The sequence below is a fragment of the Equus quagga genome, chromosome 6 (assembly GCF_021613505.1).
Source record: "Equus quagga isolate Etosha38 chromosome 6, UCLA_HA_Equagga_1.0, whole genome shotgun sequence".
Lineage (NCBI taxonomy): Eukaryota > Metazoa > Chordata > Mammalia > Perissodactyla > Equidae > Equus > Equus quagga.
This window is the reverse complement of record NC_060272.1, coordinates 70,690,007-70,707,910: the sequence shown is the minus strand read 5'-3', so window position 1 is coordinate 70,707,910 and position 17,904 is coordinate 70,690,007. Positions and strand designations below refer to the sequence as shown.

At 38.2% G+C, this 17,904-nt stretch overlaps 1 protein-coding gene across 9 annotated transcripts in view; it reads left to right on the top strand.

Annotated features, from left to right (window-relative positions):
• FRY (FRY microtubule binding protein) overlaps positions 1 to 17,904 on the top strand; it is a 401,426-nt gene that overhangs the window by 213,649 nt on the left and 169,873 nt on the right. For all 9 annotated transcript variants that reach the window (XM_046664270.1, XM_046664266.1, XM_046664264.1 and 6 more), the window contains one exon: positions 16,180 to 16,233. In XM_046664270.1, coding sequence (XP_046520226.1) covers positions 16,180 to 16,233 — 54 coding nt within the window. The remainder of the gene's footprint in view (positions 1 to 16,179; positions 16,234 to 17,904) is intronic.

Sequence of the window (17,904 nt, the reverse complement as noted above, 5' to 3'; positions counted from 1 at the left end):
TCCCTGCTGACTCCACACAATCATGCAGATGTGGGCACATACCTGTAAATCTCTACTTTATCTGAACCACCCTATCATTCGCTCAAGCAAACTATACTGTATTCATTGAATTGGAGTATTAGAATAGACTAGAATAGAAAATATCAGAGTATATTATAGGTTTTAAGGGTAAAAGTTGTTTTGTGAAACTTTCAGTCATGTATATGCGTACCACAATAGTGTAAAATGTGTATTTTTATGATGAGTTGAGGGGAGGGGCATAGATTTTTTTTTTAAGTTGAAGAAACACTGTACTAAATGTCTGTAAATGCCTTAGAGGCAATATTTGTATCTGATTCATCTTGACACACATACGCACAAATACACACCCCATGTCCCCATGTCAAGGGCACTGCTTTACATATAGGGGACAGTAAATGTTTTTTGAATGATTGAGTGGGTAGATAGGTAGATGAATGGATGAAAGAAACAATATAGTAGCTTAAAAGGAATGTCTCTGTAGGAACCTGTGTGTTTCCTAGGGTCATCTTGCCAACCTTTAAACTGATAATAAGGATTTTGTTCTGTCCTTCGTACTCAGCAGATGAATGCCCTACAATCTGCTGAGTACAAGAGACATTGATTCTCAGCCCTCTGCCTTGGGGCATCTAAGGATACCTCATTATTCATTGGTATAGTCACCTGCTCCCTGCTTCGCCCCAGCAATATGTGAGGAGGAGAGTCAGGTCGACTCTTTGCAGTTGGGCAGAGTCTCAGATACGCTCTCATTATCCATGAATCTCTCCATTTATATGGCATCTGTCACTGTAGTCGCAGGCAATTGCCTTCTCACTAAACTCTTTTCCAAAAACAAGACTTCCAGCTTTTCAAAATTCAAGAGCACCCGTAATCTTGACTTTGTGGATTTAATGGACAAGAAAAGATAAAGCTGAAGACAAAACAACTTTTCATTCAGCCTGATCTGGGTTTGAATCTTGATTCCACCTCTTTAGTGTTTTGTGGCCTTGGGCCAGCCAGTCAATCTCCTTTTTTTCTCATTTGCAAAATTGAAGTTATAGAACCCAGCTCATAGAGTGGTTGAGAGGTTTAGAGGTAATGTGTGGAGCACTTGATATAATCCTTAGTGCCTCCTAAGTGCTTAGTCATCATCATCATCATCATCATCCTCTTTGTCACCAAGGAACTAGTATCAACTTAGCAAATCTTCTGGTAGATTTCTTTGGAGGTCAGCTTGGTGCTTCTTCCCTTTGTGTTCATTCCAAAGGAATGGAGGCTTGAGGAGGGCGATTGTATGCCTGCCGTTGCCATTCACTATTACGTTGAATGATTGTCCTGAACCCTTCCTTGGCAATGAGAGGGGCACAGCCAAAGCTGGGTTAAGCACCTAGGAAATGAAACCAGGGATTTGAAGTGAGTCCACCAAAATTGTTTTCAAAGTCTTTCCAAGAGGAAACTTCACAGGTTCTTGAGGGTGGGGATCTCAGAGACATGTAAGAACATCATCATGCCGTATTACACTGGGAAGCCAATGGCCCAAAATGGGAAAGGCTGAGTTATTCAACTAAGTGAAACAAGTGCAGAAAATTTCAAGAATTTTCTTTTTTTTTTTTTCATTCATATGTTTACATTTGTTGACATCTTGGGGGGCAGAAATATCTAATTCTCTTACAGTTAGTCATCAGATCAAATTGATTATTGATTTTTCTTTTTTTCTCCTATTTTATTGAGATATAATTGATGTATAACATTGTATTCATTTTAGGTATACAATATAATGATTTGATTTACGTATATATTGCAAAATGATTACCACAATAAAGTTTAACATCCAGTACCTCACATAGTTACAAATTTTTGTCTTGTGATGAGTTCTTTTAAGATCTACTCTCTTAGCAACTTTTAAATATATGATACAGTCTTATTAACTACAGTCACCATGCCGTACATTACATCCCCAGAACTTATTTGTCTTATAAATCCAAATTTGTATCTTCAAGGATTTTCAATTGCACTTCTCAGGATGCCTCTTTTGTCCACCCTCCTTTCTATAATTTAGCCAATAGACAAGAAACTTGGTTTTTCCTCACAGCCTTGGCACTAGCCTGTGCTTCTGACAAAGTCACTTAAATGTGATCCATCATTGTTTACTCTTCTACGAAATGTTAACAGGCAGGTCCAGTTTTAGCTCCAACGTACATAACAAAGGAAATATAAGCACTAACTCTCCACATCGGTGAGTGTGTAAGTCATGTCTTAGTGATCCTACCCTGGGTTAAGCTTCCATTGTCCCTGCAAGGAGCTGCAGTAGACGCTAACTCGGGTATTGGGCCAAGGATTTCATCTGGATCTACAGTCTATCAGCCTGAAGTGTCAACAGGAAGAATAACTCTGGCTTGCTTAGGAATTACTTGGACAGCAGTTAATTTATTTCCTTTTGACTGTGATTGAAACCTGGAAAAAGGAAAAAGTCAACATAACTTCAAAAGAAGAAAACACTTAACTTTCATCTTGTCCTTTAGTAGAGACTATGAGCAAGAAAGCAGTGCTTGCCTTCCTCTAACGTTCTGGTATTTAAAAACATTTTTATGATGAAAAATGATGTGAAAATGGGAGGGTTTTATTATTTGGATTGCTTGATCTTTGATAGCTCCTGCTTACAGAATAATTAATGGACAAGATACAGGCAGGATCTTTCTGATATTACCCCTGCATTGAGCTTGGAGCACAGATTCACACCTGTGTTCACACTTACTCATAAAGATGCTAACTATGTTATGCTGGAATGGAGTCTTAACAATAACATAACATGATCTAGCTGGTTTGCTGACATAAAAGAAACAATTAAGGGAATTTCTGTTTTAATATAAGGCTAAAAGTAAATGAGAAGTAACACAAAATATTTTCTTGGTCTGCAAGTCTTTGAAGAATCCAGGATACCAATCTCTATTGCACCACACACCGTGACTTGTAATGAACTGTGTCATGCCTTAAGACCAAGCCTGTACAAACATCAGTCATGGCCAGCTGGCACAAACATTGAAAGGCTAAGCAATTAGCTAATGACAACATTACTGCACGCTAATGTTGTAGGTTCAGGCAGTAACGTCTGTTGACAAACCTTTGTTCCTGGGCCCTGTGTCTCAGGCTTCCAGGTCCTCCTGGGTGCTGATGTCACAGGGCTGGCATCAGGACAACTCTCCGGTTAAGCGTGAAGTTGAGCAGGACACTGTGCTATAATAATGACACTGGTGGCCTGCCACCACCAAACTATATACCATGAGTTGTTCTAGTAGTTTTAATGAATTTAATTGAGGCTCAAATTAAGCAAAGCCTTTGGCAAGTGAAATACATACTCACGCCTGCTTCCTCTGATGAGAGCTAACCGACTAAGGTTAGGATACAGTCTATTTGTAGTTGTAAAGAAGCTTTCTCTCTTTTTTTACCTCTGGCCCCTGTAGAGATGTGAATATTCAGCCATAGTCTTCTGTTTCATCTCTTCAGATACCTGAGGTGTCTGCAGACTTGTAGATATCAGAAAATATCAGATCTTTTGTCAGGAGTCTTTAATATTTCAGGAATTTGTGAATTAGGAAATTGTGCTGCACTAGTTGAAGGACAGAATTACTCCCCCTCATTAAGTTTGGATCTTTATATGGCAGATCGTCATAAAACCTATTTTAATTAGTCTTGCTCATAGCCTGATAGCCATTCACTAATCTCAACACGTGCTATTTTATCATGCCCAAATCTGCAAGGTGATGGTTTTTCTGCACTGTTGTATATTCCAGTCTTCCTATACTAACCAAATGTTACATATCTCTTGACTAAGGATGTGTAAACAGAGGCCGGCCCAGTGGCATAGTGAAGTTTGGCACACTCTGCTTCGGCAGCCCAGGTTTGCAGGTTTGGATCCTGGGCATAGACCTACACCACTTGTCAGTCATTCTATGGTGGCAACCCACATATAAAGTGGAGAAGGATTGGCACAGATGTTAGCTCAGGGCTAATCTTCCTCAGCAAAAAAAAAAACAAAAAACAAAAAAAACCCAGGATGTGTAAATAGTAGAAACAGCAGTTTTCATGTCTCTCTGCACTGTGGATTCAAGTCAGCTTCCCAGAAGGACAACCAGCTAGTCTTTTTGGCTGAACTCCTCTTTAAGTAGAGGATTCTATTGCTTCAACAAACCTAATAAAGGAAATATAAAGAGAATAAAAATAATTTCTAGATCTAGTTCCCTGTTGAGTATAGTGATAGAATCAAAGTAATGCAGTCCTGGGAGGAGACTTAAGAAACAGTTGTGCTCAGATGGAGAATATTTATTACACTTGACAAAATACTGGCTTATTTTCCAAATTATAAATAAATAAATAACTGTTAAAATAGCTATTTCTTAGCAAAGCAGCTCAGCCTGGCATCCCTTATTAAATCTACAAGGACATTCACCAGAAATCTGAAAACTCACCCTAACCCAGAAACAAAATGTTGTTAGTAGCTAAAACCGGACACAATTATTGGAAGATTTCATTTAGCTGCTCAGTGAAGTAAACTTGCAGATGAGCTCACGAACTTTTTTTTTGGTACACTGTTCAACTTAAAGTTTGTTTTCCATATTATGAATATGCTTGGAATCATATAAATGAAAAGCGTTTCTTTTATGACTATTAAATGGGATTTTTTTCAGCTGTGAAATGGAATTTACTGTACCATGATAGAAAAAGTTCAATTGAACTCTATAGCAAATAAACGAAATGAAAAGTATCATGAAGTAATAAAAAAAAATCAAAGGACTTTTTACTTCAACTTGATAGTATCCAATTCAATTCATCTATGGTTAAGACCATGATTTTCATGTCCAGTGACTTTATGAGAAGATTATCAGGGTTCCTTCTTTTTGAGAATACAAACCCAGTAGAAGGTTATTCCTCAAGTTATTTTCAATCTAGTTTTTTTCTGATTATATGCCTCTTTTTACTATTTATAGAGACATCATTTTTAACACAATTAAAAGATTCTTTGAAAATATGTCATTTTAAAGTGACAGAAAATGCCAATAAAAATAAGTTCAGTCACATAACATAGTAATAAGCACTGAAGCCCATTCTTGTCCTCACTATGATATAATATTGCTGTTTCCACACAGCATCGTGCACTTTGACATTCCTGAAAGTCATTAATACATTTTTAGACAGCAGCAGTCTTTACTGTAGTGTTGTAGTAATTTTAACCAGCATGAGTCTTGATTGCCACAAGTCATGCTAACAATAATGGCACGTTTTATTAAGTATTTTTGATTGTTGCTTCCGTATATATCTAGTACTCTCTGACTTAAATGATTTCTTAAAATACACTATTCCATTTGATGGTGTTTCCTGATGCCTTCGTGGATTTCTACTCGATTCATAGGTTGTAATCACATAAGTTTGGGGGAGGTGGGGCTGGAATGTTCTAGTAGGATTTTCCAAGGTGATTCAGTAGCTATTCCCAAGAAAAGATAACAAAAATAAAGTCAGCGGGGCTGGCCCCGTGGCCGAGTGGTTAAGTTCGCGCGCTCCACTGCAGGTGGCCCAGTGTTTCGTTGGTTCGAATCCTGGGCGCGGACATGGCACTGCTCATCAGACCACGCTGAGGCAGCGTCCCACATGCCACAGCTAGAAGAACCCACAACGAAGAATACACAACTATGTACCAGGGGGCTTTGGGGAGAAAAAGGAAAAAATAAAATCTTTAAAAAAAATAAAATAAAATAAAATAAAGTCAGCTACTATAATCTTTAAATATTTTTGATTGACATAAAATGTATGTATTGCTTTCTTTATTGAGATATATTCACATATATTCACATACCATAAAGTTCACCCTTTAAAGTGTGTTTTCACAAAGTTGTGCAATCTTCACCACTATCTAATTCCAGAACATTGCCTGAAATGGTACTGTAAAAGATAGAGTAGGTAATTAGATTTTATTTACTTATATATCTATTCTTTACCCCGTGGCATTTTCCTTTTATTTTGCCAGAAAACCAAAACTTTTTTTCTTAAAGTAACTGGATCATTTAAGTTTTAACTAAGAAGTTTTGTTTGGCTGCATAAATTTGGTTATGTCATAAATACTATATAATGGTAATCATGAAGAAGATGCTGCTTTGAAATTGCCTCTTTCATCTCATGTAGAAAACAAAAATTCAAGATACATATGGACTGTAGAGCTTGAACAGAAATGAAAATGCTTACCCATGTGCATTAGCCAAATTCTGATTCAGGAATGGCAGCATCTCCCTTCACTCAGGGTTCTAGCTGCTGCTTCAGGTGACATTAATGTGAGAACAGAGTCCACCCAAGAAGACACAGCTCTGCAGCCCTGAGGGAGGTGGTCTTTACTCTCCAGTGTAAGCTTCCTACCTGTCAGTAGCACCCTGAGAGGGACTAGGCTAGGAAGGCTTGTAGAAAATGTGTATCATTCATTCCTTCCCATCTAAATAATACCCCGTACATGCTGAATTGGTCAGTCAAGACGTTCTAGTTCCAGAGATTCCCGGCCAGTACATTGGGATCAATGTCTTACCTCATAAATATCAGCTCAGTGGCTTCATGCATACCCACTTGCCCAAGGTTTTCTAGGATTCCCAGTGGGCTGCATAACGTATTATGAGCTCCTCTAAGGTAAAAACTGCCATGTTATACTCAGGATGGCCTAGCTATGGCAACAGAGGATGGGGACTAGGCAGTGATTCCCCGTTCCTAAAGCTAGATCATTACTATCAGACTTGCCTCCACTCCTCCCTTGTGGACTCCAAGAAAATAAATGCCTTTCAGACAGATTAGGGATTCTTTTCATTCATTCAATGAAAAGTTTTATTTTAAATCAATATTATTCAAGTGTAATTTACATACAGTTAACAGGGATTTTAAATCTACAGTTTGATGCATTTTGACAAATGTATACACCTGTGTCAGCACCACCATGATCCGGATACAGACATTTCCAACATCCCCAGGAGTTCCCTTGTGCCCCCGTGCAGACGGCCCACACCACCACCCCTGGCCTCAGGCAACTGTTGATCTGTGTATAGATTAATTTCTGTTTTCTACAATTTCACATAAATGGAAGCCAAACAGTATGTACTCTTTTGTGTCCAGTTTCTTTCATTCAGCATAGTGTATTTGAGGTATATCCATTTTTTATTGTTTATCAGTAATTCATTCATCTTTATGGCTGAGCAGAATTGCATGTAATGTATATACCACAATGTGTCTCATTTAGTCATATTTTGATGGGCATTTGGGTCAACAAATACTTTTTGAGTATAGTTTTCACCAGCACAAGTGTTGATTTCTAAACATCATGCTATTGATTGTAATAATGTATGTTTTATAAGGAATTTCTGATAGTAGCTTACTGATAGATACATAGACAGACAGACAGACAGACCGACAGATAGATAGCACTTTCCAACTTCCAAGAGCAAGTGATTGTACTTGAGGTTATACACTACACAAAGAAGGAGAGGACAGACTTTTGTAAGAATAACTACTATTTTTGCTTATTTATCATGTGTCAGGCACCCTGATCTTCTCATTAATCCTAGAAAGTGGGTAATAACAATAATAACAGTTCATGTTTATACGGTGCCTACTGAGTGCCGGGCACTGTTCTTAATACTTGAATAATATTAACTCACCTAATCTTCACATCAACATCATGAGGTAGCTGCTATTACTACCCCACTTCACATGCAAGCAAGCTGAGACATAGAGGTTAAACGACTTGTCAAAAGTCACACAGTAAGTGGTGGAACTGATGTTCAACACAGACCATCTAAGTCTGGGATCATTGCTCTAAACTGCTGCCCTCGTGGCCTCCTTAATTTTTAGTCAGAGAAGCTGAACATGAGATGTAATAAAACTTACCAAAGGTGTAGTTAGGGTTAATGCCCTGACTCAAATCCTGGTATTATTGACTTCAAAGTCCAAGCTCTAATCTACTTGGGAAATGATGTGTACATGAAGAAGTAGGATGACGTCGGTTAGGTAAGAACTAGGGAACACCACTAGAGCTATTGGAGAGTCAGACTGGGCTGCCACTTCTTATCCGAGTGATCAGGGAAAGTGTGGTGGAATAAATGAAGCTTGAAGGAAAAGTGGGATTTTTTGATCAGAGGTGGTTTGGTTGGGTCTGAGAAGGGTGAGTATGTGTGTGTAATGTGTTAGTGGTGCCAAAAGATAAGTGAGAACATGATTGATTTCGAGTCCCCAAGGACAGCCCTGGGGACTATAAACATTGAAGGAAAAAGATTAGCCTATGAAGGACACAGGGAAGGGATGTGTAAAGAAGGAGGAGGAGAGAAAGTGGGGGATGGAATGATTCCAGTGGAAAGAAGAGAGTAATCAATAGTGTCTCGTTGCAACTGAAAGGTCCAAAAAGAAAAGTATTGAAAAATGGCCACCACATTTGTCATTTGCAAAGTCACTGGGGCCTCGAGGGGGAGACTATTTTTAGTGGTGACGGAGAAGTCAGATTGCAGGTGGTTGAAGGAAGAATAGGGGAGGAAGGGAAGACAGGATGTGTAGACCATTCACTCCATGGAGAGCTAAAGATGAGCAGGAGGGGCAGAAAGAAAACAATAGCCAGAGGTGGATATGTGGTCAAGTTGGGCACTAAGATGAGAAGGGCTAAGCATGCTGATAGCTGAGAAAAGGAGCCAAAAGAGGGGAAGGTTGACGTTTGAGGGAGTGAGGAGCTGGCTGAAGGAGCGGGGTCCCAGAGGAGGCAGGGAAAGATCCATCCACGTGTACTGGATGTCTACTGGACATAGCATGCACAGTTAGTGGGGACAGTTATCAGGACAAAAAAATTGAAAATACCAGCAAAATAGAATGTAACCCAGAAACAGATTAGTGAAGGTCGTATCTTACATTTCTTCATAGCTGCTGTAGTTTAAAAAAAAAAAAAAAAAAAAAAAAAAAGGAAGCCTGTGGGAGCTGCTCTTTTGTTCAATTAAAATGAAGATTAACTTTGTAGCTGAATTTAATTGAAGTTTCCCCTCCACTGTTCAAATAATGGATTTGTACTTGCCTCTGTTAGATTTGGCAGAGAAATAGGCTTCACTGAAATGTGCAAAGCCAGCTGCAAATAGGATAGATTCTCTCAAGAGTTTTTAGTTTTAAAAAAAGTGCCAAAATATTCTTCCAGGTTTGAATCTACCTTCACATTTTGTATCGTAGGGCACCACACAGTATCTTACTTGCTGATTTGAAATACTCTCTCTGTCATTCTCTTGATCTTTGGATTTTTTCCCCAATATTTTGGGTGACTATCAGCGTATATTCTTTAGGGAAATTCATTTTAGTAACTGAATAGAATAAGTGGGAAATACAGTTTCATCTGTTTCTATAAGCACCCTTCTTCTGCAGATCTCCAAAGGTTTTATCTAGTGCTTGTTATTTCTACTTAGGACGTCATGGGGTGATGTCCATTTGTACCTGTGGACAAACTGAGGCAGGCATCAAGGGGACTTAGTCTTCTGCCAGAAGTTCAGTGATTCCTGCAGGCAATCAGCTGACCAGACTGTGTCTTCAGGATGATTCAGATCCCTGGGTCCCTGATTGCACCTCGTGTCGGGGAGTCGTTTGGAGAGAAAAATGATCAGTATTCAGAACTGTGAGTTCTTAGGCTGACTCCTTAGATCTGTTTCCAAAGTTGGGTCAAAGCTGGCACAAATAAGATCTGAAGAGAAAAATATGTGTCGGACATGAAGATATTTAGAACCCTGTCTTGCTTTGGTTCAGAAGGAGTAGGGTGCCTGCCGCTATGTGCTGATCGTTCTAGATGATATGTTTCAGTGGCGTCTCAGCAGTCCGGCCCACAGCTCCCTGCCCTGAAGAACACTGTCACCATGGGGATGGGGCGGCTCACTACTCAGCCTCGTGTTCTAGGGAAGAAGAGACATCCCGATTGTGGTAGCTCAGTTCTGAAAATTCTTTGTTCCCCATTCAGACCAGACATGCGTATTATAAAATTTCACTGCTGATGGTATCAAAACTCTGAGTTAATTATACGTAAACATGTTCTTATAATCAAAGTTTCGAGACTTGAGAAGTTTGCTGGTTGTTTTTTTAAAACTTGGTTATTTTTATGGCATCCCACCATTAAATTAAAAGGTTTTCTCTAAATTACATATTAAGAATTAAAGTCATTGTAATAATGTTAGACTTTTTTAAAGAGAGAAGGGCAATTACTCTCTATAATGTTTTTTCCTACTTTCTGTAATAAAGCTTTCTACCCATACTTGGACACTTCCAGGAAGCTATAATTAAAGCTTTAATGAATGTTAGTGGGAGTGTGCACTGCCCCGGGAAAACAGGTGGAACTTAGTTTCAGCTCCTGAACATTATGAAACAGGTTACACATTTTAATCTTATGTAATTCCAATAATAATTATGTTAAAAGGAATTTTAATAATTGTTATGACTATGAATTAGTGAGTATTCTACGCCGTTCATTTTTCAACCTGTGAGGTAGGTTGTATTATTTATCCTTATCTTACCCACAAGTTAATTGAAGCTTAGAGAGGTTAAGTAAGATCTATATGTTGTGCATCAGGGACCCAGGATTCAAACTCAAATCTCTCAGACTCCAAAGCCCGTGCACTGAACTACTCCATCCAACTGCTTTAATAATTAAAAAACATTACAGTAGCATCTTAAGCAAGGTTGGTGACATATTTAGCAAATTGAATAATCTCATATTAACTCGTGGCATTGCTGGGTTACTTGTTTATTGAAATATCTCTGGGAGCAGTAATAATCTGGGTCTTTTTAGATTAGTGAAGTCCTACCTATGTGGGGCACATTTGAGATTCTTTTGGGCCACTAAATATTCAGAAGTAGAAAGTGATTTCTTAAATAAGCCCCTTGCATCGCACAAATAAAACACCTTTTGATACTTAAAACTCTCTCTAGACTTGTCTAAGTGCCTGTGTCCTGTCATGTATGGCCATCTTTTCTCTTAAAGAATACAGAGAGGCCTAGTGTGAAACACTATCAAGTGAACGTGTAGCTAGTATACACTGAAATTGTTTGAAAATTGAGGTAGAAGTCAGTGGCCCCCCTCTGCTCTTTTTAGGTAGGTATGGACACAAAGAGCTTTTAGAGTTTGTATTTTCTTAAGGGAGGGTGGGAGAGGTTGGACTTCCCAAGGTGTGAGAAGCACAAACAGGGACCTTTCTCTTTTCCTATGGAAATGCTTGAAACCCTGCAGGATTCTTCATGACAGGAGAAAATCCCTCCCGAAGGGGTCAGGACAGCAGTGTTCTTTGATTCAGGGGGAGCAAACTCAAAGAAAAGCCCAGAGTACAGGCTGAGAACTGCGTCTTGCTTCTCACACAGTAGGCAGGATATTTGCTACCCAGATCCTATCTGTACATGGGAAGAAATGGAGAGCGAGTCCCTTCTGCGCCTCCATTAGGAAAAGATAAAAAGTTGGATAAGTGCTATTGAAATAGGTTTTCAGAAGTGGCTTACACCATCTTGATAAGTGAGACATTGTAAACTTTTTTTAAACCATGAGAGAAGTGATGCATGGTGTTCTCCTGTGTTTACTTTTTGTTTGTTTTTTATGGAGAATTTCAAACATGTCTTAAAGTAGTAAGACAGCAGAATGCACCGTATGATCATCCTCAATAATTATCAACTCATGGCCAATTTGTTACACACTCCCTGTATCTTCCCCCAATATTATTTGAGGCAAATACTAGAAACCATATCATTTCATTGCTAATTATTTCAGCATGCATCTCTAAAAGATAAAGATTCATTTTTAAACAAAAATGCAATATTATTACTACACCTAAAAAAATAACAATAATCCATTAAGATCATCAAATATTCAATAAGTTTTCAAATTGCCAATAGTCTCATGAATGTCATCCTTTCTTTTAACAGATTATTTGAATCAGAATGCAAATAAGATCCACATTGCAATAGCCTTTTAAAAAAGTCAATAGGATCCCCCTCCATTTCTCATTTTTTTCCCTTAGAACTCATTCATTGAAGTAACGTCTTTCTTTCCTTCAGAGTTTCCTTTGATCTGGATTCACTGGTTACCTCCTTTTGGTATCTTGTAACATATTCCTCTAACTCTTTCCTAAGTCATGTATTTCCCAAAAAGTTGGAAATTGCCTCTAAAGCCTTGGTCAGATTCAAGGTTGATTTCCTTTTTTTTTTTTTTTTGGTCAGGACTGTTTCACATTGTTTGCTTCCATCAGAAGGGACCTAATATCTAGTGTGCGCTTTGTGCTGTCAGCAGCCATTGATGTGCCCATGTTTGCAGTTTGCCCGTCTCTTTTGTTCACTGTCACCCAGTGAGCTGGAGCTTCTGGACAAGTCTGAGTCACAGGCTGACATCTCCCACTAATGCTAACTTTGGACCACTAAGAATTTCCTGGGATCCATCACCCCAACGTTATGTTTCTCATGATTTTTAAAAAACAAGTGTGTCATTCAATTCAATTAATGAACTTTCAGTAAATAAGTAAAATTGTATTAAAGTATAATTGTAAAATTGTATAAAAGTATAAAGTAAAATTTTATTAAAATATAGAACAAGGACAAATTTTTTTAAAAATTTAAAAACGCACTGTTCTTATTGGATGAATGAGACCATTGTTTGGAGCCTCCTCTGTCATAGTCTATTTCTACTTTTTCTTTAGCTGCCCATTGTTTATTCTGTGTTAATTTCACTTTACTACTTATTTAATGCTCTGTGAGAACCAGGGTGTCTTGCACGTGCCCACCTTGGATTGTTACAGACCTTGGATTCCATGCAGCTCTGCAGCTCTCCTTCCTCGCGTGGGCGTGAGCCTGGCTGGTCTCCTCTGTAGATGGCTCCCACCTTCAGATGGCTCTCTTCTGAGATGGAGCAAGTTTGCCTCCGTCCTCTTGTCTCTTCCTCTCTCTCCTTCCTTCCTTCCTTTATTTTTTCTTCCTTGCCCTCTTCCTTCCTCCCTCCCTTCCTACCTTCCTTCCTCCCTTCCTTCTCTCTTTTTCTCATTACTTTTTAGCCAGCATGATACTCTCTTCCCCAGCTCTACTTTAAACCTCCTGACACTGATAAAACCTATGTTGATGCAAAGCTAGTCTTGGGGATGGTAAAATGTGAACTTGATTCTCTGTGCCCAAAGCTGTCTTTCCAAATGCATAGGGATACATTTAGTCATTTAACAAACCCTGATAATAAATTCTAACTATGTTCTAAGGGTGTGGGGAGACAGACAAGTTACAACACAGTGGAAATGCTGACAAGAATAGATGCAAACAAAGTGCCACATGACAACTAACAGATGACTCTGCCAGAGAGAACTGGGGGAAGGTCTTGATCTTGCAAGTGACGTTTAAACTAAATCTTCAAAGAATATGATTAAGACAGCATGTTTGTATGAAAACAGTTAAGAAAAACTTAGTGTAAAGGTGTGTTATTTTATTGAGGCACTGAACTCAAGTTCTTGGCTAATGAACTTGACTTTTGTGTTTAGCAACAACTTACCGTACCAAATTTGCCTGCTGGAGAAAGTGAGACTTGCACTATGTTCTTTCCTTCATATTTATGCAAATGTGTTTAAGCATAAAATATCATGTTTACCATCATTTCCACCCAATTAAGAGTGGGAAATATAACGTTTAGGCGTGAGAAGTTTCAGTGTGTAGGTAGACATGGTAACCTTCCTCCCCCCACTGCGGGAGGATCCTGTCTTTCAAGTAGTAGTGCAAGAAGTTTCCCAAGGTGTGGACTCCTGAGTCGTTGCAAGGGTCTGCAGATACACATGTGTGCTGAGCATTACCTTTTGGCTGAGTAAATTAGAGTCTCCCATATAGATGTGTCCCTTTTTTTCTAATGTATAGAAAATCAATATTATTGCTGTTATAGTGCAAAGCCATATAAAAATATCATTGATGTTATAGTATTAACTCTGTCATTATGTATGGTTTTAGACAACAGATACTAAAATAGAATTACTATGTCATATTTTAGGTGTGTGAGGGTGTGTTTTGTGGTTGGGAACGTCTTGAAAATGTTTGCCATTAAAATGGGTCCTCATAAAATAGATAGTAGTGATGGTTGAACAACATTGTAAATGTACTTAATGCCAGTGAATTGTGTAATTAAAAATGGTTAAAATGGTAAATCTTACATTATGTATATTTTGCCACAATAAAGAAGTATATTAAAAAAATTTTTTAACTTAAAACACACATACACGCAAATAAGAGGATCTCATATTTGAAGAAACTGGAAGTCATTGGCCTAGAGCTTTTATTAATTTGGCAAATGTTTAGCCATCACCAAGCAGTGTTCTGCCCCATAAATTTAAGTGCTAGGAGAAGTAGAGGGTCCTGCGTTTCTGGAGCCTATAGTTTCGTGGGGGTGGCATTCAGCTTTTCACTCATGAATGTGTAATTGCATAACATTTTTCTATACTGCGATGTGACTTTACACTATGGCAAGTGCTATGAGAGGAAAAGTCTATAGAGCTTTGCAGGCATATAAGGGGACGGGTGCAGACCTGGTATTGGGAGAGGACTCAGAGAAAGGCTTCCCCAAGGAAGTGACAGTTGGGCTGAGATTTGAACAATGAACGAGTATAGATAACACTCATAAGAGGTCATTGACTACTTTTACTTAACACTCATAAGAGGTCATTGACTACTTTTACCGTTTAGATTCTTCTCCCCAATGGCAGGAACCATGTGTTCATCAGCCTGCCACCCTTAGGTAGTGTTTACTGCATTGTGAGCCCTCGTTACTATCGAGTGATGAACAAGTAAAACATTGAGTAGCAATTGTTATACTAGGTTTGTTCCAAGGATGTCTATGGGACTGGCACCACCTGTTTTTGCGTAATTTTCACATTTGTGTTTTAATTAGTTTTACAAAGAATTTCAGATGATGTTACTGTAAAACCTTCAAATATACAGGAAGTGCTTTGCAATTTAATGGCTAAATTTGTCTTCTTGAACCATCAACTGAATCTGTTTCTTCTTTAATTGTTCTTCTTGTTTCTCACCTACATTTTTGTATCTGTTCTCCCACTAGCATGTTCTAGATACTATACTTTGAAGAGGAAGTGTTTACTAACCCTTAAGAATGCAGTATTCTCTGTATCTTAAGTGAATACACATTTTGAAGCTCTGTATTTTGAAATGGGACAGAGCAACTGATTCATATGGCTCTTGATAAAACATCAGATACCTGGCCTGAGCCCTCCATGCGCATCTCTTCAAGAACAAAGTCTCTGTGAGGTGGGGGTGGATTTGTGTCTGCCTTAGGTGTACATCATCTTTTTAGGTGGAGGAGAAGGTTGGAGAAGTGAGGCAGGCAGAAGGTCTGTATGACTGGCAAAATGTGGATGGAATCTTTCTAGGGTTTCTACATTGGCTAAAGTAAAACATTATTTTTTGATATGTAACTTTTACATGGTTTCTAATCCTGAAACAAATTTTTGATCAGTATTAACTTCCATACCAAAAAAAAAAAAAGGTACAAATAAGGATAAGTAGTTGTAAAATGCCCTGCTGGAAGATCAGTTAAGGCTTCCTAATGTAAACAAACATGTAATGATTAGGAAATATTCTTTCTATAGGCCTTTGTCACTACCCAGATTATTTTTGCTGAGATTTGGATGTGGCATAAGTCAAATAACATGCCCCAAATTCACCAGTTACACTTAATAAATGTATTATTGATAGGTTGTCCCTCAGCTCCAGTCTAATAATTAGACCTTATTTTGTTTCTAAGTCTAGGGACTTGAAATAGAGTATCACTTTCAACTTTTTATTATCTGTTAAGTCCCAAGATAGGTACGAAAATTTTTCAAATGAATTTCATAGTTTTTATTATGTGGTTTTCATTGAAAACACAGGACCGCTTATAGCATCAGATTTTTAATGTTTAGGTCAAAGAGGTATATATTAAGATGATAGCAAGAATCATGGTGGTAATGATCAAATACTGTATTTTAAAGTCAGAATAGCTAAGGAAGAGTTTCTCATTCATTTAAAAATTGGCATCTCTTCATCCAAAAAAAGGAGAAATAAATAAGAAAAATTATAACAATAATGACATTCCCTTTATAATATTTAAGAGCTTCTAATAATTATTCTTGTATTTATTCTTTTTCTTTCTAGGAAAAGCCATTGACAAAATCTCTACAACGTGGAGAAGACCCCCAGTTTGATCAAGTATGTGCTATGTTATATATGTTATAGACTGGTTTTTATTTTTATCAAAGTGTACAAAGGCAAGGTCTGGATGCTCACTATTGGTGCATTGATGAACTTCCTCAGAGAGCACACAGGGCTGTGCTTTTAGGAACTGTGTCCTGCAGCTTTTACAGTTACGGCTTGTAGTGGACATTCACTAGATGTCTATTGATACAAATTGGAAAGAACTGGAAAATGTTGGAATAATGTGAGTAGGCCCTCAATGTATTGTTTCCTAAATCTTTGTATACCAGAATTAAAGAAACTAAGAAAAGATAAAGGAACTTCCATTCAAAAGTGTATTGAGACTCTTCTGAATAAAAGATCCTCACTACATGATGATCTGTTCTCTGCACTAAAGCTTATTCATATTTTCATCCACCTTTTTTAAATGCCTTCTGTTTGCTTGTCGCAGCGCTAGACACTGGTAATACAAAATCTAGGACCAGCTTTAGCACTTAAAGAATTCACAAACCTGTGAGAGAGAAACCACCTAAACAATAATTATGTAACAGTGTAGCAACTGAGATTCTAATAGGGAAAGTGATACATGAAAAAAACAAGTTAAGTCAGAATCATTTTTTTTTAAAAGTCCGTTGAAAATAGATCAGATCTAGTAAAAGGACTCCAACTGTAAAGAGCAGGTAATAAAGAGAGGATCCTGGTTTAGTAACTTCAGGGTGGCTTTAGGTATGTTTAAGAAGATGGATAACGGGACATCGGAGGAAGCTGGGGATGTGTTTGTGGTGTTTCCTAAACTTCGCAGTTAATGACAAGGAGGACAGTGTGCTCTTCAAAACTCTCACTTGGTGCCAGTGGCAGAGACAGACTACTGCTGCATGCACCGTGGCCTGATCTAATGTGGTAGGGTTTTTTATTGTCTTATGGAGACACAGAGAGAGTACATTTTCTACAGGGCTTCAAAATTGCCTTTAATGTGGAATCAAGAGGGAAATTCTCAGGCTGTTGAGGTCCAGATTTGTTCCATCTGAAAATGTAAAGACTGACTGTAGTGACAAAATTCTCCATTTTCTATCTTATAAGCTGTTCACTGAGGGAGACCTCACAAGTTCATGATGACGGCCAGTCTCGGAAGGCTGGTGTGCCTTTGGGTTTGTGCTCTGTTGCTGGCAGAGCTGGCTTTTTTCCAGAATGCTGGTGATGTGGAGTATGGGCTTCATCTCTCTGTGTCATAGAGCTGTCTTCTCTTGTCATGTCATCCTTAGTTGTCACCTGGTGAGTGCTTGGGTGGTCAGAGACCCTGGGTGACTGTTTAGGGTCATTATTTTGGAAATGTGGCAAGTTGTGGCTCTTTCTGTTCTCATTAAGAATGTAAATATTTATCATCTGTCTTCTATAATTTCTCACTCTATTTTATATTTCTTGTCTCTATCCTATTAGATTATCACTGTCGTTTCCTCAAAAAAAAATAAGTTATTTTTCTCCAGCTATGTCTTTCTTTATTCTCTGGGGAAATAGTACTCATAAATTTCAACATTGCAGATAGTATTTATCCCAAATAATTTGGCTTAAACACCCTTTCTCATTTATTATTCAGCACTCTATTTCTGCATTTCAGCATTGTGGAAAAGAAACAGCCTCTGGAATTAGACCCGGGTTTAAATCGCAACGCTGCCACATAGTTAGCTG